This window comes from Aricia agestis, chromosome 7 (assembly GCF_905147365.1).
Source record: "Aricia agestis chromosome 7, ilAriAges1.1, whole genome shotgun sequence".
NCBI classification, from domain to species: domain Eukaryota; kingdom Metazoa; phylum Arthropoda; class Insecta; order Lepidoptera; family Lycaenidae; genus Aricia; species Aricia agestis.
Genome location: NC_056412.1, coordinates 7,322,609 through 7,349,180, shown reverse-complemented (window position 1 = coordinate 7,349,180; position 26,572 = coordinate 7,322,609). Strand labels below are relative to the sequence as shown.

General features: G+C 34.3%; 1 protein-coding gene across 2 annotated transcripts in view; it reads right to left on the bottom strand.

The window, feature by feature from the left end:
* Positions 1 to 25,281, bottom strand: part of LOC121728826 (LIM domain only protein 3) — a 68,985-nt gene extending 43,704 nt beyond the window's left edge. For both annotated transcript variants that reach the window (XM_042117131.1, XM_042117132.1), the window contains exon 1: positions 25,108 to 25,281. In XM_042117131.1, coding sequence (XP_041973065.1) covers positions 25,108 to 25,113 — 6 coding nt within the window. In that variant the 5' untranslated portion in view covers positions 25,114 to 25,281. The remainder of the gene's footprint in view (positions 1 to 25,107) is intronic.
* Positions 25,282 to 26,572: the final 1,291 nt, after the last annotated feature.

The following is a 26,572-nucleotide window of genomic DNA, read 5'->3' as shown; positions in this document are numbered from 1 at the left end:
GGACTTAATTAGAGCAGGCATCATTATTAAACGTACGAGCGGCCCCCGCGCCCCGCGCCCCTCTCCAGCAAACAGCGCCAAATTAATAGTAATATAATATCGGTATCAAAAAACCGCACCAGCCAAGATAATTGACGCTTTTACACTTCATGGTCCAGTCTTTCGAAGGTACCAGACAACGTATTATATATTTTGAGTGCAATCTTTGAATGTATTAGCTTTTAGTTAATTAAATAGTGCAACCAAGTCGAAATATGCAAATAATCGTTCTCACATGACAAAATATACCAATATAAAAGATTTTCAAAAAATGTATACTCCACTTATTACTAGCAATTTACAGACTTATGCAGATAGGCCTAGTGCTTATCTGCGGGGCTAAAATGGTCACATTTAGCAATTCCTCTCAATCAATTCAGCAAATGAATTGTCAAAACTGTCAAAGTGACAAATGTCAAATCAGTACAAAATACAGAAATGAATTGCAAGCAGAGTTGCATTTTGCGATTTTAGAAAAATGGATCATATTATGATTCATATCATGATTCTTCAAAGCGACCATTTTAGCCCCGCTGATCCTAAACTAGGATATGTTATTCGAATATTCGAATACTCGTTTTATTCGAATATTCGACGGTTTTATTATTCGAATATTCGCCAAATTATTTTTCGAATAATTCGAATACTAAAAATATTTTTTATTTTTGTTTAAAATGCTATCAAACATAAAATTAACATGGAATAAGGACATAATTAAGTGTATTTCAGAAAAATAATATCATTTATGAATATTCTACATCTTTAATGATATATATAAATCTGTTTTTAGTACTAATGAGTATACGGCCGTTCATCGTCGCTGTTGACCATGTTTTTAAATCATTGTTGTTCATGTTCATAACGTCAGAAGGGTGTATATAAAACAAACTCGTTTTTTAAGAAGGTAATAAATGTAAGTGCAATATTGAGATTTTTAAAATATGTAGTTAAAATACAAAAGATATTTTTTATACTGCTATTTTTTTTTTATATAAGCTCGCAATGTGATCTATTCGACAAGTTGATAAAAATTTGCTATTCAATAGCTTTACCACGGCAGTCCTCGACTGATAATTGAAACAGTACAGTATCAAAAAATGTCGATGGCGCCTTAATATCATGTTATTTGTGTTATCAAACTTCAAGTTACTAAATTCACCAGCTCTAGGATTGTTTCACCCTCTTTCAGGGCTTCGTTGCAATTTGTTTTCTTTGTTGTGGGGTTGGTTTTCTAGTGACCCTTTTTTATAATTTCGAGCCACATTGACACAGGTGAAGCCGACTAGGTGAACTAGGTGAACGTGGATCGAAAATATCAAAAAGACGGGTAAGCTGGCTTAGTATTAATGAACAGATATCTTAACGTCGAATATCATATTATTATTTAATCTCAACTGCTGCCTAGCAAGACTTAAGCATAATCACATGAGAAAAGTAAAAGGTGCTACGATCGAAAACTGTTTACACTTTACAGCCTTTCTTTTATTGCCCAGCTGTAACCTTAAAATATACATTTTTAAAGTGTTTCACAATAAAAATAAACTATGTCATTTTTAAAGATTTATGTTGATAAAAGTAAAAATAAGAATTGCTTACTTTAGAGTATTAACAAAATAGGTTGTACATGGCTGTACGAAGCTTTTTGTTACTTTTATTCTGAGTATTCAGCATTTTTCAATATTTTTTAATTAAGTATTCGAATAATATTCGAATTATTCGAACAGTTTTGTAAAATATTCGAATTATTCGAATAGTAAATTTGTCGAATAATAACATTCCCTATCCTAAACCTATTTTTCTTGTGGTACGAGAACATGAAAGGAACGAGTTGCCGTAGCACCGCGCTACGCGGCGTAGGCTCGTAGACCTATGTTCAATGGGGATTGTCCATTTTTTTTTTAATTTCGCTCATTACAAAAACATTTCGAGGAATAAGGTCAGTGATCGTTTTTCTGTATGTAAACGAAAAAAATACCCATTAGTTACTTATATTTTTGAACAAGTATTATGTTTAACCTTTGTTTGACCTTCAATGGCGTTAAATTAGCAATAAATTCGACCAACATTACGTTTCGAACTTTTGGAAAGCTTCTCGTATCAGCTTTCACATAATGAGAACTTGCATTTGACGAACCAGCCATTATAAATAAGATTGAAAGGAAATTTAAAACATACTGCAGAGGTCAATTGGCCGCCGGTGATGACGTCAGAGCGAAACTTTAAAAATTTATTGAGAAAAAACTACCCAATGAATTTCAAAATTATTTAATTTATATTCTTAAAATACCCTATTTTAACGAAAAAAAAATAAAAAGTACATGTGATTTTTTTGGACAATGCCCATTGCCTCAATACTAACTTTTGTTTATTTCGTTATTTTTTTCAAAATATTCTTAAAATTATTGAGTGGTATAAATTGAACTATCGTATAAAAATATTTAGCAAGTCAGAAAACTTTTTCGTAAAATAAGCTAATTTTACAAAAAAAAATTTAAATTGAATTTTCAAGTAATAATAATTATTATTGTTCATTTTAAATTAGCGAAGTTGTCCTAATTGAAAAAAATAATTACTTAGTTTCATTAGGCAGATCTCATTAGCTAGACTACTTTACTATTTACTGCCATGACGTGTTATTAGGCCATTCCATTTTAAAATAAATAAATGAAAAACCATTTTTGAAAATTTTGTAATAACTAATAAATAGTCAATAATTATACCTGAATTATATTGAATCATACTTACTGACATGAACTGACATTTGTGTATTAATTATTGTAAAATTGTAATTGTTATTCCAAATGTAATTGACTAATAATTGACAGAATTTATCTGTAATAAGCCGAGTGATAATTTTATTAATCATAATAATGGAATGAATAATTAAGTGACATATTATATTGTATTAAAATTGGACATTAGTAATTGATATTTAATTAAGTAAATTGACTAAATGACTATAATAATTTTAAGGATGTTGAGTGTTTATTTTAAGTAATTGTATTATTGATTGGTTAAAATGATTAAATTTAAACTTTAAATTTTAGTAGTAAGTCCTAAATATGTAGTAAATAATTATTTTATTTTCTTAAGTTTATGTTACCAGCAGGGACATAAATCTAACATTTCCACACCTCATTGAGGTAGAAAATGTAAACGCGTTATAGACCTAAGAACATCATTGTAAATGACAATTTCTTGGAAATAAAGGATATGAATAAAAAAGAATGAATGAATGAATACGAGTATTTAGTATTTACACTCGTTTTTTGTAATTAAATTTTACATTACACGGAATTTTGGTCCGGCAGTCTAATTAGTAATTTTTATTTAAAAGCCTGAACTTATGATCAAAGACAGAACCGGTTAATCGCTATTTAACCCTTTATACTTAAAATAAAGTTTTTACTGTACTTATGGCATGATGAAGATAAAATGTAAAAGTCAAGCGGTAAAAAATTCATAAAATAATGTTATGTTCGTCCATCGTATGATGGATATTATGTACTTTATAATATCATCATAAGTGTATTAGGTAATCGGATTGTGTAAGAACTTTTACTTTTTTCAGGAATTCCAATAATGCCACTTTTTCTAATACATCACTCAAATTAAACCTACAGATAACCAATAACTTTATAGTGCATAACGAAACAATATAAACTCCAAACATGTAAAATTGTCCTCCTAAACATAAAGACAACTTTACTGCATTGTAATAAAACGGTCCGGTGTGACGGCGGCTTTTTAATATCGCCACCGAACCGGCCGCAGTATCCCACGAAATATTTTCCATTAATAAAACGCGAAAAAGGAATATTACATATAAAAAAGACATATATCCGTATCGCCGGACCCGCCGCTATCTCCTCGGAAGGTAATAACTTCTTTACAAGTCCAAAGTCCGAGGGATTGAAAAGCAATTTCACCAGGACTGCCCCGCCGCCCGCGCCCCGCGCGCTTCCCGCGTTCGCCCGCGCGCGCCCAAACCGACTCACCATATTTCTTTTTCGCCGCTACTGTAATTCGCCTTTGATTTAATCTCGAGAAACAAATCTTAGAATGTGAAACTAGCGATAGGCATCGCAGGAGCTAGTTTCGCTGATTGGATCCCGTCCCCGCTGCCATCTGACTCTATCCCGACCGGTCGAGTGCTTCGCCGTTTGTTCGATTCTCATAAAAGATTGCATTTCTCATTTTACAGAATCTTGTTACATTTCAATAAATAGTATTATTATAATCCAACCGACGTTTGCAAAATTTTAAGTATTTAAAAAATAATACTTTCGCTATTTATTTATTGTACTAAATTTAAAAAATATATACAATTCAACAAAAAAATCGCTATTTAACCACAGTATCACAAGATAACTTTATAAATGTTGTGGGTTGCGTCTACGCATATCGTTAACAAACCGGCTGGCCAACCGCAGAAAATATTGTTGTACATTTAAAAACAAGATAATACGACCTACAATAACAACTACTTCGCTATCTCAACCGCATTAACGTATACATTACAAGAGTTACACGTGTAAATAATATTATGCTAAAGAAATGCCTAATCTAGTTGTTGGACATCGTGGGACAGAGATCTGTAATAGTAAAATTGTACGTAAACCCCAGTCAATTTGAGTGGAAAGGGCCTTTCCGACCGCAGATCTGTATCGCTCGAACAGTTCACCGCCTTATTTATATAATCTAACTATTTGTAAGGGACAACCGCCCCTAAACGCTATTCTCTTTCTACTCTCCGTTGTAAATTCCAGCACATCTCCATTATCAATAACACTTTGTACTTTAGCCCTATTCTGGACTTCATCTCTAAATGTGTAATAGTTACAATATTATGTACCCTTTTTGGTCAAGTTTATTCTATAACTAGCTGTTGCCCGCGACTTCGTCCGCGTCAACATACTATAATAACAAAGATGGATAGTCCGCTAACAAATATGAAAAAAGTAAAATATAACCTCCTCCTTTTTGGAAGTCGGTTAAAAAGTAGCCTAAGTTACACCTTACTACATCAGCTATCTACCAAAAAAAGTCCCGGCAAATAGCTCCAGCCGTTTCAGAGATTAGCCGGAACAAACAGACAGACAGACAGACATACAGACAAAAATTGTAAAAAATGTTGTTTTGATGTACCTACATACATTCATATGCATGTAGTAAAAAACGGTTCTTTCAATATTACAAACAAACACTCCAATTTTATTTATATGTATAGATGTATAGATTATTTTATGTGTAGAATATAGATAACAATCACCATCATCCAACCCTATTTTAAAATTCTAATAGACCTAGTTTTAATTCGCCAGAGTTATTGCTTACTTAGTTCTGTTCGATACTTCGATAGTAAAAGTCGTTATGTTGTTGGTAAGTTAAGCACAAGAAAAGCTAAAAGCGAAATAAATTTTATTGGTAGAACATAATTGAAGGAATATTTCGCAGAGCCGTTCACGCGTCGCACGCCATTTTCTGGGCGAACGGAACTCTATATTGAATACAGTTCTAACACGAAATACACTGTAGATAAAATATTAAAATCGCCGTGCACGTTACAAAAATGTGTTTAAATATCATAAAGCTTTTCTGTGCATGGCAAAATAGTTTTTTATTTTCAAGAAATAATATTTTTATACAATTTATAATGTAACACAGTCATTAGCAAAAGCCAAAGTGGGGCTTATATGTAATTATTGAATATAATAACTAAACAAAAACTGATACAGCATGCTAACAGAGTAATTAATTTATTGATTTATTTTAGACCTCACGGAGCCCGAGACCTTTCCAACGAATGCAAAACCGTGGAAATCGGTTCGTGCGTTCTGGAGTTATAGCGTCAGGAAGGAAAACCCGACTTATTTTTATATAATACTAGCTGACCCGGCAAACGTTGTTTTGCCATATAAATTATTAAGGGTGAACAACCCATATTACTTAGAGGTATGAAAAATATATGTTGGCCGATTCTCAGACCTACTCAATATGCTCACAAAATTTCATGAGAATCGGTCAAGCCGTTTCGGAGGAGTACGGGAACGAACATTGTGACACGAGAATTTTATATATAAGATTAGATTAGATGGTAATTTGGTTTTTGGAACATACGCGATGTAATTTGGAAGGGTTGTGTCAAACCCAACTGACCGATAGCGACTTAGAACATTAACTTATAACAATGCGACCAAATAACGTATGTTCACCATTTACTTATTAAATCTATTTTTCTGATAGTACATTTTGATGTGTGATCTCATTTAAATCCATTTTACAATAATTCAAAACAATGTTTTTATTCAATTAGAATCAAATTTTTTTAACAAACAACAACAGTAGTGATAAAGGAAACATATTGGGTATTGGGTATGTTTCCTGTATCCTAGAATGGTCATAGAATTTTTATTATACAAAAAAAATTCACTGTAAACTGTAAGGTATTCTCCCAGTGTAAATATTTTTCAACGTATTTGCTAAGCTACAAAATATACATTTTTCCTAGATATGAACGAGCCATTGTTTTCGAAAACATACTAATATTATAATCTTCCGGCAGGACCTTTACGCCTAGAACATGACGGATGAGGATCATTCTCACGTAAACGCTAAGGTAAAACTGAACCATGAACAATATTATACTCGTTTCAGTGAAATCATCACGTGGAGACGGGACACTACATAAATAATACAGTAGACCATATTCACACAGGGCCCCGACTAGAGATGCGCATATTTAGGGTGAAGCCAAACGAGCGTAATTTGTGAGTTGTGAGTCGCAGAATTTCGGCTGGCAGAAATTCTGCTGTATATTTCTGCAGTTTCATACAAAAGTCCTGTTTGATTCACACGAGCATAATTTTGTGAGTCATGATTTGTATGAAAAGATATTTACACGGCAGAAATTCTGCGACTCACGACTTACAAAATTAAGCTCGTTTGGAGAGTTTAGAGTGCTTTAAGATTACTTAAAGCAGAAACACAACGCGTTATCACAACGTGCGCGGATAAAACTTGTTTCTGTGTTTAGATAGTTTGATTTCAAGGACACGGCTGAGTTTGTCTACTGTATTATATTTGTGTTGTGGTGGTGCGGTCGCGCCATTTACCTCGACTCAATTTGTGCGCCGCCATACATCAGCCTCAGTTCGCACAACACACGACTCTAATACACTTACGCCCGCGGCCCGACGTCTCCCCCCATTATACATTCGATTTCGGCCAATTGTTTTATTAAAACAGACCTTTTTTCGCTGAATAACAGCGAGCCAGAATAAATCCTTACTTAGGGTCAGCGCAGACAGAAAGGAGCGCAGCGGAGGGGATTTTATTAACGCACTTGAAAATAAACTTTAAAATTATTACACTAAAGTGCATAAATGCTTGAACCTTACAAGAAATGCTCGCGCGTCCTCGTGGATACGCGGGAATCCCTTATCGCACTTTAGTGTAATAATTTTAAAGTTTATTTTCAAGTGCGTTAACAAAATCCTCTCCGCTGTGCTCCGTTCTGTCTGCTAAAGTCGTAAGCTAAAGCTAATAAAATATTCGACACGTCTGATTAGTAGGCGATCATAAAATTTTTCGTAATAGTAGGCTCATTCTTCGCTCGTCTCTCTAATCCATAACGTTTATATTAGCACGCTTTCCACAAATCGGAAAACCGTTTGGCAATAGCCGCATTACGAAAACAATGCCTCCGTGGTGTTGTGTCACAAATGCTTTTGTCATTGAAAAATTGGAGAATTAAGGGGCAGCTAGTCGGCCCCGAGCCCGGAGCCCGTAGCACGCAGTTCTCAAACATTTGTCGTCGAAATAACAAGTCGAGATCGTTTGTCAGCGCGTGATGAATGCATGCTTGTAATTGAATCGCCCGACATCACCGTATCGCCCCACTCGCTCGACCGCCAAATTAAAATCAAACTATGTTACTTTAATCCGATATTAACAAATCGTTATATTTTTATTTATTTATTTATTTATTGGGAGCTGGAAACAAGTCCTTTGCTCCAGAAAAAATACAATGATAAACATCAAATTAAATAAAAAAAATAATGTCCTTCTTCTTAGTTATATTTTTATGAAAGTACATGTTGCCAGTTAATTAATTTTTGCTATACAGCGTGCTAGTTTTGGTAACAAAGGCATACAACCGATAAGCCGATCTAGCGCTTATCAACCTTGCCCTTGCAATAGGGATCTTAAAAGATGCACCGAGCTTAGAGCAACTTATTATTATAAGTTATTAGAACATTATTGAATGCTCAAAGATCCTCAGTCATCAAAGGGATATTGACTACTGTGTCTCAAAATGGGAAACCAACTAATCATCAGAATTAATATCCAAGAATCCAGAATTGAGAGCCACCAACTACGTATAAGGTTGTGAGAACGAAGGCATCGTATTTCGCTTTGTGGCCGATGGCGATACCCAGTAACCACAGCTGTAACATCAACGGTCACTCAATACCGATTGAACATAATACTTGGAATTCTCGCAACTGATACAACTACAATGTCTAGAGTTCTCTGAAGATCTGAAGGTTCATGTTTGAAGATTGAGATACAAGAGAACATATAATTTTGATTTGTCGTACTTTGTGTCCCTTAATACAATACAATACAAACACTTTATTGCACACCAAAAAATAAATAAAGAATCTATAAGGGTTCCGTTTTTGCCATTTGGCTAAGGAACCCTAAAAATAATACAGAAACAAAAAGGCTTAGGTATTTTAGGAAATTACGTCTTAACTTATATTTTTTAAATATTAACCGAATTAGCGCAATGAATTTCCAGTGGCAGTGAGTTCCTGAGTATTGCACGAACGAACAATTTGTTTATATTATGTAAAGGTTATTATGCGATTAACGGCCACGCCATCAGCAAAGATAGACTACAGATATTTGTAATATTGTGACTTAGCTGGACGGTTTGCATACTACCCGACTGCTGTAGGAGAGTAAGTTTTCCAAATGCATGCTTGTATCATGTATGTACAGTGTACGGTGATGGCTGGAAGTATCTTAGCTAGCCAAGCTAAGCAAGTAGCTTGAGAAATATCGTCCGGTTCGTCTTGGTTGAAAGCAACACTGAACACTGCGTTTTTGTTTTTAAAGAAATAGTTAGATTGTAGTCTTTATTCCTAGGTTTATAGATGTAGTTAGTCAGCAATAGTAATTTAGAGTGTAGGTGCGCGGCCCATTGAACATTCAAATTGGTGTGGCGGGCCGCTATTCCCGGCCGCTCATTACGCCGTGTTTGCTACTACACTCCACACTCTACTCCACGAATCGAGTGCAGAGGAAACGAGTGCCTATGAACGGGTATTAACCCCGTTGTGAAGTTGCAGGCCACAGTATAAGTAATACAGTACATCGCCTTTTTGGTATGCCGAATAAACCTCTGTTGCTTGACGTCGGGGTCACCAATTTAGCGATATGAATGGCGGCCGAAAAGGAAGATCTTCTGACCGAGCGAGATAGGCCGAAGCCCACTGAGTACTGACGTCATTTCAGACGTTGTATAATATATTAACTTGTCGATCTCCGAAACTTTGATAGCGCGATGCAGGATTGTGAGGCTATTTGTGGGTACCGCCACATTAAAAATAGTAATCAAGGCCACAGAATACATATTATTAGTGTAACAATCAAGGCTGGGATCCTATCGAGTAAATAGTTTTATCATTTATGTTTTGTTTTGGAACATTTCGAAAGTGTTATGAGCAGTAATGTAACTCGCTCAACTATTTGTTGTTTTCCTCTCAAAAGTTATCTAAAATCGGGGTTTGTGTGTGGCCGTATATTAAAATTGCCACAATTATTCATTTTCAATTGTTAGTGATTGAGTTACTTTGTAACAATGTAGGAAAACAATGCATTAACTAATCTTTTACATATTTACCAACTATATTAGCATTAGGTAATTATACGCCCGTTTGAATAGACTAAGCATTGCGTACACTTGTTTCCATATCAATGAAAATTCATTGGCAGAAGAAATTAAGCATTTAATTTAAATACAAAGATCTAGATTTCTAAGTCAAAACAGGCTAGCCTTCGATAGTTATACCAACAGATACGTGGTACAATATCAGTACCTTTAAAGTCTTGATTTATAAAAAAAATATGTAATTTTTTTACAAAAAAAAAAACATATTGCGCCCATCTTCCACACAAAATGTAACTTTTAAAAGTCCATAATTCAATATTGAAACCGAAGCAGTAAAACGGGAACAGTTTGTCCCCTACTTAATGCGGGGTTGTCATTTACATAAAATCGGCCGCAGGAGCCCCATTACAAACTTTTGACGATACTCGAGCACCATTCAAATCTGATCAGCTATAAATACCGGGACATAATTTGTTCGACTTTTTGTCTTTCATAATTTAGTTACCGGCCAACTTTGAAGGTAACCGGTACGAAAAACCGATAAGTAATTTTATGATGAAAGTTTTTCTTAGAAACATAATATTTTAGTTTTTTTTTATGATATAAGGGGGCAAACGAACAAACGGGTCACCTGATGGAAAGCAACTTCCGTCGCCCATGGACACTCGCAGCATCAGAAGAGCTGCAGGTGCGTTGCCGGCCTTTTAAAAGGGAATAGGGTAATAGGGGAGGGTAGAGATGGGAAGGGAAGGGAATAGGGGAGGGTAGGGAAGGGAATAGGCTAGGGGATTGGGCCTCCGGTAAACTCACTCACTCGGCGAAACACAGCGCAAGCGCTGTTTCATGCCGGTTTTCTGCGAGAACGTGGTATTTCTCCGGTCGAGCCGGCCCATTAGTACCGAAGCATAGCTCTCCCACGTATGAAGACAAAGGATAAAGTGACAGTTGATTCGTTACTAATCGGAAGGGAATTATAGTGAGTGACAGACTCCGGCGAGTAGGATATAATATAAATGCAATGTTTTACGAGTACGCTAGACGGCAGCACCAGCACAGACAACATAAACAGTTTTGTTCTACGTTTCACAACGTTTCTGTCAATATTCTGATGTGCCGCTTGATCTATTCTATCTATTCAGAGTACGAATAATAAAAACTAAGGAAACATAACTCCCGTACTTCAATCGTTTTGAATTTGGTTCTCAAGGTTCTTTTCGCACACTAATGGCGCCTCTACAAGATGGCCCAGCGCTGGCCCATCAAATGGCGGTGTGGCGCCTCTATAAGATGGCCCAGCACTGGCCCATCAAATGGCGCATGCAGTGGCTATAGCTAGGGAATGCAATCCTGCAAGATAATTTCAATCCCGGTTTTTGTGGGATTGAACCATCACAATCAATCAACAATTGGATATTAGTCTGTAATGATAGTTGTAAGAATGTTTAATAAATAAATAAATAAATAAAAAAATCCCGCTGGATCCCGGTATTTGCGGGATCCCGCAGGGTGGACTTAAACTTTTAAAATAAATCGTTATAGAGACTATACTAATCAGCGTTGCCAGACGTCCCGATTTTGGTGGGACCTCCCCATTTTTTCATCAAAATTAAATGTCCCGTGCGGGACAGGCACAGTCGCGCTTTTCGGGAAAAGCCCGAACGTAGGTACGTGCAGCGTGCTGAGAAAGAAAGGTGCGTAATGAAGATAAAAGTACGGGAGGTAGAGTTGTGGATTTTCTTTGGCTACTTTAACTATCTTTTGTCACGTAAACGTTATTCTAACGCAAATAAAAAGATAAAAATAAAAAAAACTTTTGATTTTATACTTTTTCGTACATTGTCCCGCTTTAGACTGAAGAATCCCGCTTTTTTTCTCAAAAAGTTTCAAAGTCCCGACTTGTCACAAAAAAAATCTGGCAACGCTGATACTAATTGATAGAAACCGTTTTATTCTTAGAAACTCAAATAAACTCGGTCACTTTTTTTACAAGGGCTTATTAATACCTACTTCATACCTTAGATATAAAAAAAACTAAACATTTTATGTTATAATAATAGTTAAAAAAATATATTTATTTTTTCGAAATATAGAGAAAGTTGTGCTAAAGGATTACGTTACATTTAGGTACAGCCCAAGCTTATAAAATTATGTTAAAAAAGTTAAGGTATTAGTTGTGTCTGCCAAATGGCACAACGACACAAGACGACATTCGACACAAGGTAGCCACTAGCCAGCAGCTGACAATGATTGTATCAACCAGCGTGGAGGCTCAGCCTGGTTGATACAATCATTGTCATTTAAAGTGAATTATTATAGGTGAACTGAATGTAAATTGTTTAGTGGGCTGCCTGTAGCCAGTTCACGCACCCCCGCGCGCAGAGCACGTATGAATCACGCTTCTTTGTAATCCCGCCAGTCCCGCGGGATCCCGCTAAATTTTCGACCGGGATTAGTCCCGCAAAATACATGCGGGATCCCGGTATGTCGGGATCCCGGTATCCCAGTATTGCATTCCCTAGCTATAGCTATACAATGGTCGCAACGTCTCTACATGATGGCCGTGTTCAGTTGTGACTTGTGATCTAAACGTCGTTCAGGATGGACGGCAAACGTTGGTTTACCACATAAATTATTTCTAATAGGCAATAGAAATCTTATATCTTTAAACGAGCAATTCTTGTATATAAATATATAATTGGAATCTCGGAGTCGGCTCCAACGATTTTCATGAAATTTGGTATATAGGGGGCTTTTGGTATATTCGTGTTTTATCGAATACCGAGCAAAGCTCGGTCAAATAGCTAGTAATATAAAAATGAGATAGAAACCCATTCTCAGGATTCTAACGAATGTACATACAAAATTTCGTTGAGCTGTTTTGGAGGAGTTCGTGCACAAATACTGTGACACGAGAATTTTATTTATAAGATTATTATGAGACGACGTACTCGTCATTTTGAATGAAATTCGCAAATTGACATACGACGTCCTCACCACAATAGATATAACGACATAATTCTGTCTATTCTGTCCTCACTCACCTTCCTCGACCGCTCGCTGGGCATTGATATACAAACCCAAGATACACAGTTGCGAACAAAAGTAAGACTCAAAACTGTCGCCAAATACTCGTCTTTACTATAATAGGTACTTGTAATCAAACTATAAACAGTTTTTTTACAAAGGAGTCCACAAAAAGCAATAAAATTTTATGACCGAACTTCGCCGGTAGGACAAGGCATGGTGGTGAGACGTATTTTTCATATATATATATATATATATATATATATATATATATATATATATATATATATATATATATATATATATATATATATATATATATATATATATATATATATATATATATATATATATATATATATATATATATATATATATATATTTTAATTCAATGAAATAATTAGGTTGTAAGAGTTAATTAAAATGGGTTCTAAACACAAATCAGAATTCACAATACAAAGATACTTAGGTTTCACAACTTTCATTTAAGAGTTTATGTTAAATAAATAAATATGTATATGTTTTGCGTATGATATAAATATGTATAAATGAACGAAACTAATATTTATTAGATAAACTGTTATTTTTTTTCAAATATTACAATTAAACTTAAAACTTAAATCTATAATTATTTTTTAACAGTCATGGTCATAATTATATGTAACACTTATATGTGATGTGTATCTTGGGTTTTTTGTATATCAATGTCGCTGGGTCCCTTTGATGTGCGGCCGAAAAACCGACACCGCCGCCATCCCACAACCATCGCTGGCGCCATAAGCCATCCTACGCCACTACGTCCTCCCCACGCTGGGCCATCGTGATGGCCAACTACGCTGGCCCATCTTGTAGAGGCGAGACACTGCCGCCACCCCACAACCATCGCTGGCGCCATAAGCCATCCTGCGCCACTACGTCCTCCCCACGCTGGGCCATCGCGATGGCCAACTACGATGGCCCATCTTGAAGAGGAGCCATAAAAATATAATATGACAATAGCTACGAACACTATATTCAAATTGACAAAATAAAGCCGTTGACAATAATTGTCACTTCTATAATTTCTTACACAAATTCATGTATTCGGGTCTCTTTTTGCATAAAGTATGCATGTATTCGGGTCACATTTTGTAGAATCGGAACTTTTTGAAACATTTACTCTTCCTTAGTTTTTATTATTCGATGTATTCAGATCATTATTGTCGGATTATTTACTGTAAGTGCTAGTAGCGCCATCTGCTATCTTTGTGTACTATTCCTTTTTTATTATTTTTTATTTACAAGATATGAGTAACCAATTAGAGAGATATGAATGAGCCCTCACGATTTCTTCCCAATCGGGTTATCGGGGTCTCTAGGGGTCTCCAATAAAAATTGAGTAGAACTGTCAGATGCGTTGACGTCAATGTGTCATTCTAGAAGTTGATAACCCGCCGACCCAACGCGACTTCCTCCGTATCAACTATCGAATTAAAATTGAACAAAACGGATGATGATCCGTTTTTATTTAGTTGCTAAGCCTCATAATAACCTAACCGTTTAACACTTTCACGAAGTAGTAATAGAGACCTTATGCCCTTAAGCCAAGACGCCATCCATAATAATTACGAAGGCACTCGAAAACTAAAATCAGAGATCGCTAAGTGATATAGCAATGTCACTTGGGAATGCCTATATCTATAAACTATATTTTCAACTTCATCATTAATTAGCGATGGATTGTACACTTTTCCGAGGAAGTTCGCATCAAAATCTCTTCGTTTCATTCCTCTGTCAAAAATTAGGACGAGACCATTAGTTTCAGTCAGTATTATTATTTTTGTAATCATAATAGGTGGTACTATGATTCAACGCAGTTTGGCAGGCTTAATGTAAAAGGAATATTTTCCAAAAAAGATAATTATTTAATCCTTGATTTGGTATCAACTAAAACTTGCGTCTTGCCTTCAGAAAAGAGATTCATACTACTAATATACCATTGAGGCAGCAACCTTGAGATTTCTCAAAGTGTACAAACAAATAACAAATGTAATTAGAGTAATGAAGAGTAATTTCTTCATCAGCAGTGTGGGTCGAGGGGAGGAGGGGTTACATCGAACCGGGCCAACTGCCGATAACTCTTTAATTAACCTGCCTAATAACACCTTATTTGCATTCGAAACGGCGTAGCACTAATTAGGGAATAAAATCGATTTTAAAGTTGTTTTAATGAGAGCAATAGAGCATAATAATTGACGAATTTAGTTTCTGTATTTACCGCCCCAAAATTACCAACCACTGGCAGAGTTGCGGTGGGTTTCATAGTTTGCGTGACCTTCAGAGTCCACAACCCGCCGAGGATGCGGAAAGCATCAAACCAGGAAAATACCTTTCCATTTCGTTTGATAATTATGCGTGTGAAAGTCCCAAAATATGTTTTCTCGAAATCCAAGGTGGATTCGAAATCCAAAACTACAAATTGCAATATAATGGCAGATGCCGCCGAAATTAAACGAGGTGATTAAAAGAGCAATTAGTAGTACAATACTAACTTTTATGATTCATTCCTAATTGGGCGATTCCATTATCGCGGGTGCAACATTTTGACGCACTTAAAGCGTCCTACTGACAAAATAAAACATATTTATTAATAAATTATCTTTCGAAGGGATACATTTTAACTAGTTCAATCATGATTTGAAAACAAAAACTATAATTAAATCTAAGAAAAGCCACAAAATATGTTTGAAGTACTATCGCGGGTGCAACCAAATTGGCCCTCCATTAAGAACTCGGACGAGTTCATTTGAGAATACTGTTAATTGTGAAACTTTTAGTAATTTATTAACCCATATTTCAAAAGTGTATAAGACAAAGAAATGATTTAACTAGATACAATTAATTTAAGTTATTAGTACTAAAAATTATTAACAATTTCCACGATCGCGGGTGCAACAAGTCTAAAGAAATTGAATTTACTCATAAGTCTGCGACTAATTTCTACATTTTTGATATGCAATACATAATATTATTAGTAAGTTGTAATAATACTACATAAAATTTTGTTATTTTTTAATTATCAGTCATTTATCGATCTGAGAAAATAAATCGTCTAAATCACTAAAAACAATTTAATAATGTAACTTGAGCAAACGTTTTTCGATGTATTGCTATAAAACCGAACTACAGCAAACATTTAATTCAAAATTAATATCTATAATTTAAAATAATATGGGTGAATTATAAGTAAAAATATTTTTTTCAAAGAAAAATATTAAATATATATTATTTTTTATGTCATTTGTAGCATGTCTTCTAAAATGTTTAAAAATAAAAGAAGATTAATCATCATTTTGAAACATCTGTTAAGTAATACATGAAATATATCTAAAAATATAAAACACGATGTGACTCTATTGAAATTTTTATAAATCTTGTAATTACATGAAAAGTATTGATAAAAAATGTAATTTAACGTTATTGTTTACCTTAATAATATGAAATATGACGAAAATCACTAGAATAGTCAAAAAATAATTTGTTGCTTTTGCAATTGTACTGCTTCGATCGCGGGTGCAACCACTTTTAAGGTACTGTTTTTTCATTAAAAACCATAAAATAGTTTATTCCAATGATTAATTCCTACTTCCCTCTCAATTCTCTTTATTTTTACAAAGTTTCAAATTATTAACAATTTATTTTAGCGAGAATACTAAACTTTCGTACCTTTTTTATCGCGGGTGCAGCAATGGCAACTTTTGTTTAATAATGTTTGAAAACTATTACCAAATTGTTGATTTTTTCTGCGCAGAAATATAAACTTATATTATACAGTCAATAGTATGTAGTGAAATTCAACTTCGAGCTAGTGATTTGTAGTAAAATTTATCATGTGTGGCATATGCAGTTTTTCTCGCGCCGTTAGATGATATCACTTCAGAATGTTGTAAATCATACAAATTTAAATTTTTACTGATAAAAGTTCTTTTGCTAGTAAATATACATCTTTTTATTTATAAATCAATAAAAAAATGTAACAAATGCTGTAATTTAAAAATTCGTATCGAGGGTCGTCTCTAGCGGAATCGTCCAATTCTAACATCATCTTGTCCCGTTTTAAACTAACCTTGATGACAGAGCCATCTCTCCCGCCAACGCGATACATTCGATTGACTGTTGATAAGTTTGTTATGAACTAGCATCGTGACGTTTGCGAGTAATTAGTAATAAACAAACAAACGTCTGCGTCACACTCACGCCAGCCGGGTTATCGCCGCAACTCCCAATGGGAGAGCGCCGAGGGGCCGAATGCCTCTCTTAATTCACTTGAACGTAGACAACAAGCAGCACAGCAGGCGAAAGGTTAACAAGTTACCGACTACATTATTAGTATTTATATTGCAATGTGCTAAAAAAGCTTATAATCCTTACACGACATCGTCGTTTTTAGGGTTCCGTACCCAAAGGGTAAAAACGACCCTATTACTGAGATTTCGATGTCTGTCCGTCTGGAATTTTTCTCGAAGTCCTTAATTATATGTGTACTTTAATAAATATTTTTTATTTTAATTTTATTATTATTTAATAAATAATAATAATATTAAAATCTACGAATAATAAAAACTATATTCGTAGATTAAAATAAAATAAAAAATTGAGGGGGGCTCCCATACTAAAAACACAATATTTGGCCTAATTTTGCTCTATAATGATACGGAACCCTACGTGCGCGAGTCTGACTCTCAATTAGCCGATTATTTTACTTCTCTACTTTGTATCCCAAAGAGGTCGCTGTAGCCATTTTAGCGTGACGTCACGAAGCCTATAACCAGCGGACAATCAAGATGCTTCCAATGACATTTTATCTAATTGTGATTACTAGTTCAGAAGTTATGGTTTATGAGGAAACACCATCATTCATAACCACATACATACACAGTACACACAGTTCAAACTCATAATCCCTTTTTTTGATTCACTGCATACGGGGTAAAATAGGGCATAGTAGGCTAGATCCTAAACTATAGGAGATAGCGACAAATGCTAGAAGTTGCGAACTAATTTTTTATAAAAACTAAAACTACACCACTAGATTTTTCATTTTCAGAAAACCTTAAACCTTTTTCATCGAAGCCGAGTTCGCTCCTTTTAGTTTTTTTCGGTGATGCATTTTGAAATCAACTATACAAAACCGAACCTTATTCTGTACATAAAAAGAGTTACATCAAAAACTACCCGAAATAGTAAGATACCCATAATAGTAGATTCTCATATCTCTAAAAAACTAAAACTGTATTTTGTATCTTTATTGGTGTCACAATTATATTATATGGTCATAAAATTATTAGAATACTCTACCGGCTACGTAAAGCTGTTGTTTATCGCTTCAGATTTTCCATTTAATTGAATCTTAATTATCTCATCCCTAACAAGAAAGCAGCTGTACTTTTTTTTAGAGAAACTTTTTAAAATATTTTCAAAAGTTAGCATTTAATCGCGTAATGTTACTTCCTATCATAAAACGCTAATTAGCAAATATAAGGGGCATAAAATAATAGAATTTTGCATAATATCAAATTACATGAACGTTATTAGCACATAATACTAAAAGCGCTTAAAAGTTTTTAAGTCATAAAACTTTAAAAGCGATTGTAACTATTAAGTTACTATAGGTCAATTTGCTATTGTTGCTAGGAGAATATAGTTTTTAGGGTTCCGTATTCTAACTAGCTAAAAGCCGAGCTTTTTGAGGGCTCGCGTCGTCACAACTTGACTGACTGATGATAACAACTCTACATATAAATAAAAACTACTATGTTAAAGCACAAATCAATAGGCGTGGTAGTTTTTCCGTAAAGTGTACCACAGAATGTTGGTTATGGGATATAAGTTACTCTGATTACAAATCCGTACCGAAAAAAAACGGAACCATATTGCTAACATTTCACTGTCTCGGTACTCTACGCATCCAATAATATTATATGCCCACAGCACAAATTTTGATTATTATAAAAAGTTTATAATCCAAATCTGTACTACCTACTGTAAACTGTATAAGATATTGAAGAGATATACAATAACGTGCTACTTTGATCGGAACTCTCGCTTTGCCGGCTTTTCTTCATATTTGATATAATATTATGGTTTGAAAAACAATAATAATAAATAATTATACATATTCTTTGTTGTGTAATTGTGTATTAGAATAATAAACAATCAATATAAAACATTGAATTTAAAATTTTGTCTCGCTAAAACTTGCAAACGCTGAATTTATTTGGCTAAATTTAGACTTGAAATATTTGTGGAACATCAATGAAGGTTTATATTATTGCGAGGGTTATATACATACGAAGTTCATTTGGTCATCTGTAGTTAATAAGTAATAACTCATAACTCAATGGTTATAAAAATACAATCGTTTAGAAACAAAGATGGCCGATTACTATACGATGGTTTCATAGTTTCACTATATTTTCTTACAAAGTGTGTTTATTAGATGGAAAGTAAAGAGTTAATACGGTTAGTTGTACGGAGCGGTAGCCATGGTAATCGAATGAGAGGCAACTGATGTTATTTTACGTCTAAAATTAATAGTGAACCTTACGGCATTAGCATAAAGGTCACAGGTGGAATAGTTCTGAACGGTGCATAGGAGGAACGTTCGCTGAAAAACATCCGTCAACCAAATTAGGGCTAGCCGAGGACGTGCACTAGAAACCTAAAGGTGACTTTCCGGTCTTTTCTTTTCTGCGCAACGGAGTAACGGCATCAACTAGTGATAACATAAAGCAAGATATTTACAAAAAGTCCGAAGAAGACTCGAGGGAGGGCGAAGAACGTGTACTGAAACTATATTAATATGAATTATAATTTCATACTACACAGAATTTTACAAAACAGAGAAAAAGGGATACGGACGAAAAGCCCATAGGCGACTTATATTAGTAAAAAAAAATTGAAATCCCTTTTTATTTACTGTATACAGCGAGCCTAATGGAAGGCTCGATATCTCACCGCCGATATTGACTACGCATCCACCAATTAGCAACAGCATACAGTCTACGCAGGCGAGCTCGTGAAAACTATACGGCCTTTGAAGTTGGGTTTTCGCAAAAAATTGCATTAGCCCTACTATGATTTGACGTTTAATTCATACTAGTGCATTTTTTTCTTCATCTACACACATTAGCCCTTCTCGGATGAAACGTAGTGAAAGACAAAAAGGCATTTTTCTTTAAACGGTAAAGTTTATTTACTGCATATTATTATTTATTAATTATTATGTATGTATGTTTTTATGTTTGTGTTCGCATATCTCCGGATCTACAAGTCCGATTTGAGTGATTCTGTTTTTTGTTGTACTAGGTGTTATTTAACTTAGGAAATACTGAAATTTTCATCAAAATCGGTTCAGTAGTTTTTTAGATAGGGAATTTAAATTATTATGTAGGTACGTACAATTTTGAAGTCAGTTTTATCTTTTTAAAATACTACTAGAGATCGCCCAATGGTCGAAATTCGACCATAAATTTAATTATCTTCTTCTTTTGGCTCCCCGTTTAAAGTGTTGACTTTTCAGATTTAATAATAATTCGTATATGTATATTTTATGGCTTGTCATTCAAAAAGATGATAGTGTGCACATTGTAGTGTGTGTAATATTTTATTTTGTTAAAAAAATGAAAGCTTAATTTCCAAATAATATTAGCTTGATGCACTCCTTCACCATTTCAGATTCTCCATACTCTATGTGTCAAAAAAATTGTGGATAGCCTATCCGGCACTTTATCAGAAGTGGTGTAACAGGCCCTAACAAAATTAAAAATTACTTGTTATTTATATACTTAGATCATAATTTTTATTATTATTCAACGGTTTCTTAATTAGTGACCTAAAAAGATTAGGTAGGCGGTAGCCCTGCTGAGCAGTCATCTGCGTGGTATAAGGTATTCCGGGGCAATTTGACTGGCGAGCGTCAAGCCAAAGCTGGAAATTAGTGGCACCACACACCACATTGCCAGTTGTTACTTGTGGAAACTTGCGCGTTACGGTGATTATCATACGAATGTTGTACATTAAAATTGGCCTACGAAAAATTAAGCATGGAATTCCTTTGAGTCCTTGAAAGGGATGTGATAGTTTTTGCCACAGAAAAATGAACGGTCGCGTCGGTAAAATGAGTTTCTGCACGAACAGTTGCTGTCAGCAACTATTCAGAATAATTTTCAATTTTTAAATAAAAAAAAATGCATTTATTCACTACCGCTTTTGACTGGCTAATCCAAAAAGTAAATTGATCAACAACTAAACACTATACATAAACATGAACAATGAGCACACATCAGTTATAGGTGTGCCGTGTGTGTGATATTCAGATTTTCAATAACACATCCTACTATTGAAAACCAGTTAATTAAAGCATACCTACGCGAAACTAATACGGTATAAAATCATCATCATCCAGGACAAAATCGAATAATCCTACTGTAATTAATATTAGAACGCGACCGCGGCGGGCGGCGGGCGGCGCGGCGGGCGGCGCGGGGCGCGGGCGGGACTATCCACCATGATTAATTTATATTTTATACTAACAGTCTAGTTAATTAGTAGCCCAGGTTCATAATTAGCTAAAATGTATTAATGGATGTTATACCTAATCTTATTTAGTAAACTGAAACCTGATACCTGTAGCGCTAGCACGACGACCAGCGGAAATGCGAAAGTATGGACAAACTGTGGAAATAAACCTAAGGTGCCGTTCCGATTCTTTTTTCGTTCCGAAAAATTCAATTAAAATGCCACTTATGACACACTATAGTCATATGTCATAATGTAGGATATTATTTGAATTTTTAGAACTATAGTCTGTCATAAAGTGGCTTTTTAATTGAATTATTCGGAACTAAAAAAGATCGGAACGGCACCTTAAGTTTATCTCCACAGTTTGTAACTATAGTCTGTCATAAAGTGGCATTTTAATTGATTTTTTCGGAACGAAAAAAGATCGGAACGGCACCTTAAGTTTATTTCCACAGTATGTCCATACTTTCGCATTTCCGCTGGTCGCCGTGCTAGCACTACAGGTGTTATTAGCTGCGTACAGCGATGCTATCGCATTGCGGACTGTAATAATGTTTTATGATATTTATACTTTCATTTATGAGGTACACGAAGTATTCTTTAAGTAAATATACTATCAAGTTTTAGAGGCAAAGACTCAGATTAAATAAAACACTTAAATATCGCGTATTTGCTATGAATGACTACAAATAGTAAAGGCGCTTATCAATGAAAGCCTAGTTTGACTCACATGACTAAAAACTGGCCTCACTTTGTTTGTAGAGTTTTGTAGAGTTCTCTCTCTCTCTCTCTTTATACCTTTTTATTTGATCTGATGGTTCAGAACAACGTAGGTACTCGCTATCAAATAGTAGTTACAAATTAAATTTAAATTTGCCGTACTACTCTTACATTGAAAAAATGTAATTTTAGCGGCATAAATATTTTTACTCTTTGACTCATTCACTAATTAAAGATAAGTATAATAAAATAATTAAAACAATGTTCCCCTGCATGATAGCTAATTAAAATAGTGAATGTTACAGCGTTCGCGGACGATACGGTATAAAATGTCCCCTAATTGCGCGGAGTAATTATAAGAACGGGCATAATTATACCGAACGGAACATCGGCCAGGTCTAGTGATGTAGCTCTAATGAGTCACTCGCTAAATAGCTGGATGCATTCTAATTGGCTTTCGGGGTATCTCCTTACGAGATATTACGAGATACGAACAAAATTAGTACTCGACCGGTCTAAGTTGTAATTTTTTTCAAGACGACTAATCAACCGATCGAAGCTGTCGTTTTGATTATTTGTAATCAGTACTCGATCGGTCTAATGCTTTAGAGTTTTTATCAAAGTTAGTACTCGACCGGTCTAAGCTGTGAAACTTTTTTTCAAGCTGAGTAATCGAACGACCGAAGCTGTAGTTGTCATTAAAATTAGTACTGGATGGATCTAATGCTTAAGTTTTCATCAAAATTAGTACTCAACCGGTTTAAGCTGTAGAGCTTTTTTTTTAAGCTGCGTAATCAAACGACCGACGTTGTAGTTGTGATTAAAATTAGTACTCCATAGATCTAATGCTTTAGAGCAGGGGTTCCCAAACTGTGCGCCGCGACGCCCTGGTGCGCTGTGGAAAGGCAAGAGGGGCGCCGTAAGTCGATGCTTCTCATTATCCAAAATCAAAAATATTATAAAATTAAATTATAATATTAATTATGTAAAGCAGGTAGATGATAAAAATATATTTCTTTATTACTATTTACCTGCTTAACCTAGCTATAATCATTAAAGGTATTTATTCATGTATATTTTTCTACTCTACCTATCTATTAGCTAGGTAGAGTAGGGCGCCGTGATAAAATATTTTACGTGTAACTGCGCCGCAGGCTGAAAAAGATTGGGAATCCCTGCTTTAGAGTTTTCATCAAAATTAGTACTCGACCGGTCTAAGTTGTAGAACTTTTTTTCAAGCTGAGTAATCGAACGACCGAAGCAATAGTTGTGATTAAAATTAGTACTCGATGGATCTAATGCTTAAGAGTTTTTATCAAAATTAATACTCGACTGGTCTAAGTTGTATTTTTTAAGACGATTAATCAACCAATCGAAGTTACAGTTTTGATTAAGTATAATTATTAGTACTCGATCGATATAATGCTTTAGAGTTTTTGTCAAAATTAGTACTTAACCGGTCTAAGCTGTAGAACTTTTTTTCAAGCCGAGCACTCTAAAGATTTACAACTGCAGATTTTTTATTGGTACGGTATTTTTTAATTCTTTATTTCATTTTAAAAATGTTTTTTCATCGTCGTTAAAAAAGTTTTTGTTACTATATACTAATATATACGGTATACCTTCTTTTAAGACAGCTTTATCAATTTTAAATTCATACCTATCTATTCGCATTATTTTCGTAAGCATTATTAAAATTAATTAATGTTTTTGACTATATTTTTTCCATATTTCACATAAGTTCTGGATGCTTTTTCTATATTACATATTTCGTGGATAAAAATTTTGCTACAAAGTAAAAAAACCATATTATGATGGTCTTAACAAAAATATTATTAAAGCATTTGCGTCAAAGCTTAAATATTAAAAGTTGAAAAGTAAAAAATGGACTTACTAATAAATAATTATATCTATATTTATAGCTAATTTAAAACTTACTATATTATTATTGTCTGACTACCGGTTTCAGTGATGGTGACCGGCTATACCGAAACTAGGTCAGCTATGTATAATACAGGAGTAATTTTATAATGCCCCAGTGTGTGCGCACTTCTATAGGAACTAGAGAGTCTATTAAGTTATTTAATTTATGTTATTTTTTCATTCAGTTTAAAGATAAAAAATCTAAAAGGATTCTGAGATAATGCATATATTTTAATTCATTTTAAAATAAAGAACTACAAAAGTGTCATTCGGAAATTCCGATTCGAATCTATCAGTTTGTTACTCAAACGTCAAATTTATTCTATTTGATTATTATTACAGTTTACAACTCCAATTACATGTTTGTTTAAGTACATTTTATTTATCCTCTCATTAACTCAATTTTCTCGACAAAATATAATAATTATCGCAAGAAAACATACCAACATCACAAAAATAATATTATAATAGCATGATCTACATTTAATTTTTTTCTCAGGTAAATATTTGAGCTGAAATTAATATTTTTCCTGCTAATTAAGTCGAGTACTACAATTATATTAAAAAACGCTATCAGGAAGATTATCTCTTTCAAAGGATCTTCTTAATTACGTTAATTATTTAATTTAATACGTGCTTTTCATATCTATAAAAAATGACAGTAACAAACAATTAATTATTATAATATTGGACTAATAAAATTATGTGCATAGTTTTATAGGCGTTACAGCGACCAATGCGAGTACACACACATTTTTTTGCCTAATTAAATAGAAATGGGTGTCCTATTTTACGGCACGATAATTAGCCGGGGTTTTATTAGTTTTTCCAGCGAGTACGCGGTGGAGATCATTAGGCGAGCTCTTCAAAGCTGTCGCCGCATTACACTAATTGACGCAATTAGAGGGATCGCCGAACGGAAATAAAAGTCGGCTCACCTTCATGAACCGCCGGCCCCGACAATCAGCCGCTCGGCTAATTAGCTTCCCGGATCAGTCTGTTCACTCAAACTGGGAGCACCACCGTGTTCGACACTGCACTGAAAAGTTTTTCCGCGATCGTGAGGCGCGAGGGAGTCGCGAGACGTGCGTTCGGCGCGGCGTTCGGTCCTCGAGTGACTGCTGACTAGGCGGGGAGTCGGCCCGTCCTTTTCCCGAACGCCTCACAATTGCGAAGCTTTTCGCCCGCTTAAGTTCGGCGCTTACGACCTTAAGCGCCGGACGCCGCTTAAAGCTGTAAGTGGGCAGATCATGAATTGCATTGCATAAAAGCGATACTAAATTATCTTGCGGTTTAATGACAGCTTTTAATTTTTTTATGATAGTTTAAAGGGTATTACACTATTGATGTAATAATGATAACTCTATCGCTTGCCCCGTTACATTTTTAAACTATTACCTAAGTTGCTAATAGTATTGAACAAAACTGACACTATTATATTATTAATGTTACTAATTGGTGCTCCATTAATTATTATGATAGTCATTGATAGAGAATAATCTATGTTTATTTAATAAATATTTATCACAAAACACAACTTTTATTTTCTTTATTATAATGTGTGGCATAGTCCGCCCAAAGTAGATGTACGTATTGCAAATGACGTGCGAAGAAATTACTCACAATAAACTATACTTAATATGATGTTTATTTGTTAATTAATAGCTTGTATCTAAAACCTAATTATATACTAATGAACGTTAATTATGTGCCTAGCAATATATTATACCTAAAAATGATATATGATATTTCATGTTATATTATAATATTATTACTATTTATCATAGATAATTCTTAGGTTTTTTTCTTCATTGAAATTTAAAGCATATTATCTACTTAGAATAAAATAATTATAATTCATTTTAATTATTTGACGCATATACATGCTTGTTTAATTAATTAATTAGATGTGTTTGAACTGATTGTAGCTGTTCCGAGGAGTATATTTTTCTAAGAATAGAGCAAGATTGTTTGTGGTAGGTTTTTTATAATTTTTTTGTTGATATAGTCAACACTAATATTATCAAAAACATTTAAATGCATGCATGTTTGCATTGACTGTAAAACTTCTGGGCAGTTTCTTAAGAAAAGATAGAGCTGGTAAACGTAGAAACTATCGCAATAAAATGTATAGTTTCTAGTGAAGTAGTTCAGTGAATATTAATTATTGTTGTAATTTTACAACTCAAAAGGAATACAAAAAGAAAAATAACTTGGAAACCTACAATTCCATATTTTTATATGCAACTGTAGAGTGCCGTGTAGGTAATTTTTAGAGGGAAGCAAACCTTAAGAATTTTAGAAATAACTCAAGTTAGCTTTAAATATATAGGTTTACTTTGAATGCGTTTATAATTAAAAATAATTAATAGGCGGAAAAAAATTCCGTCGGATAAGGAAAAC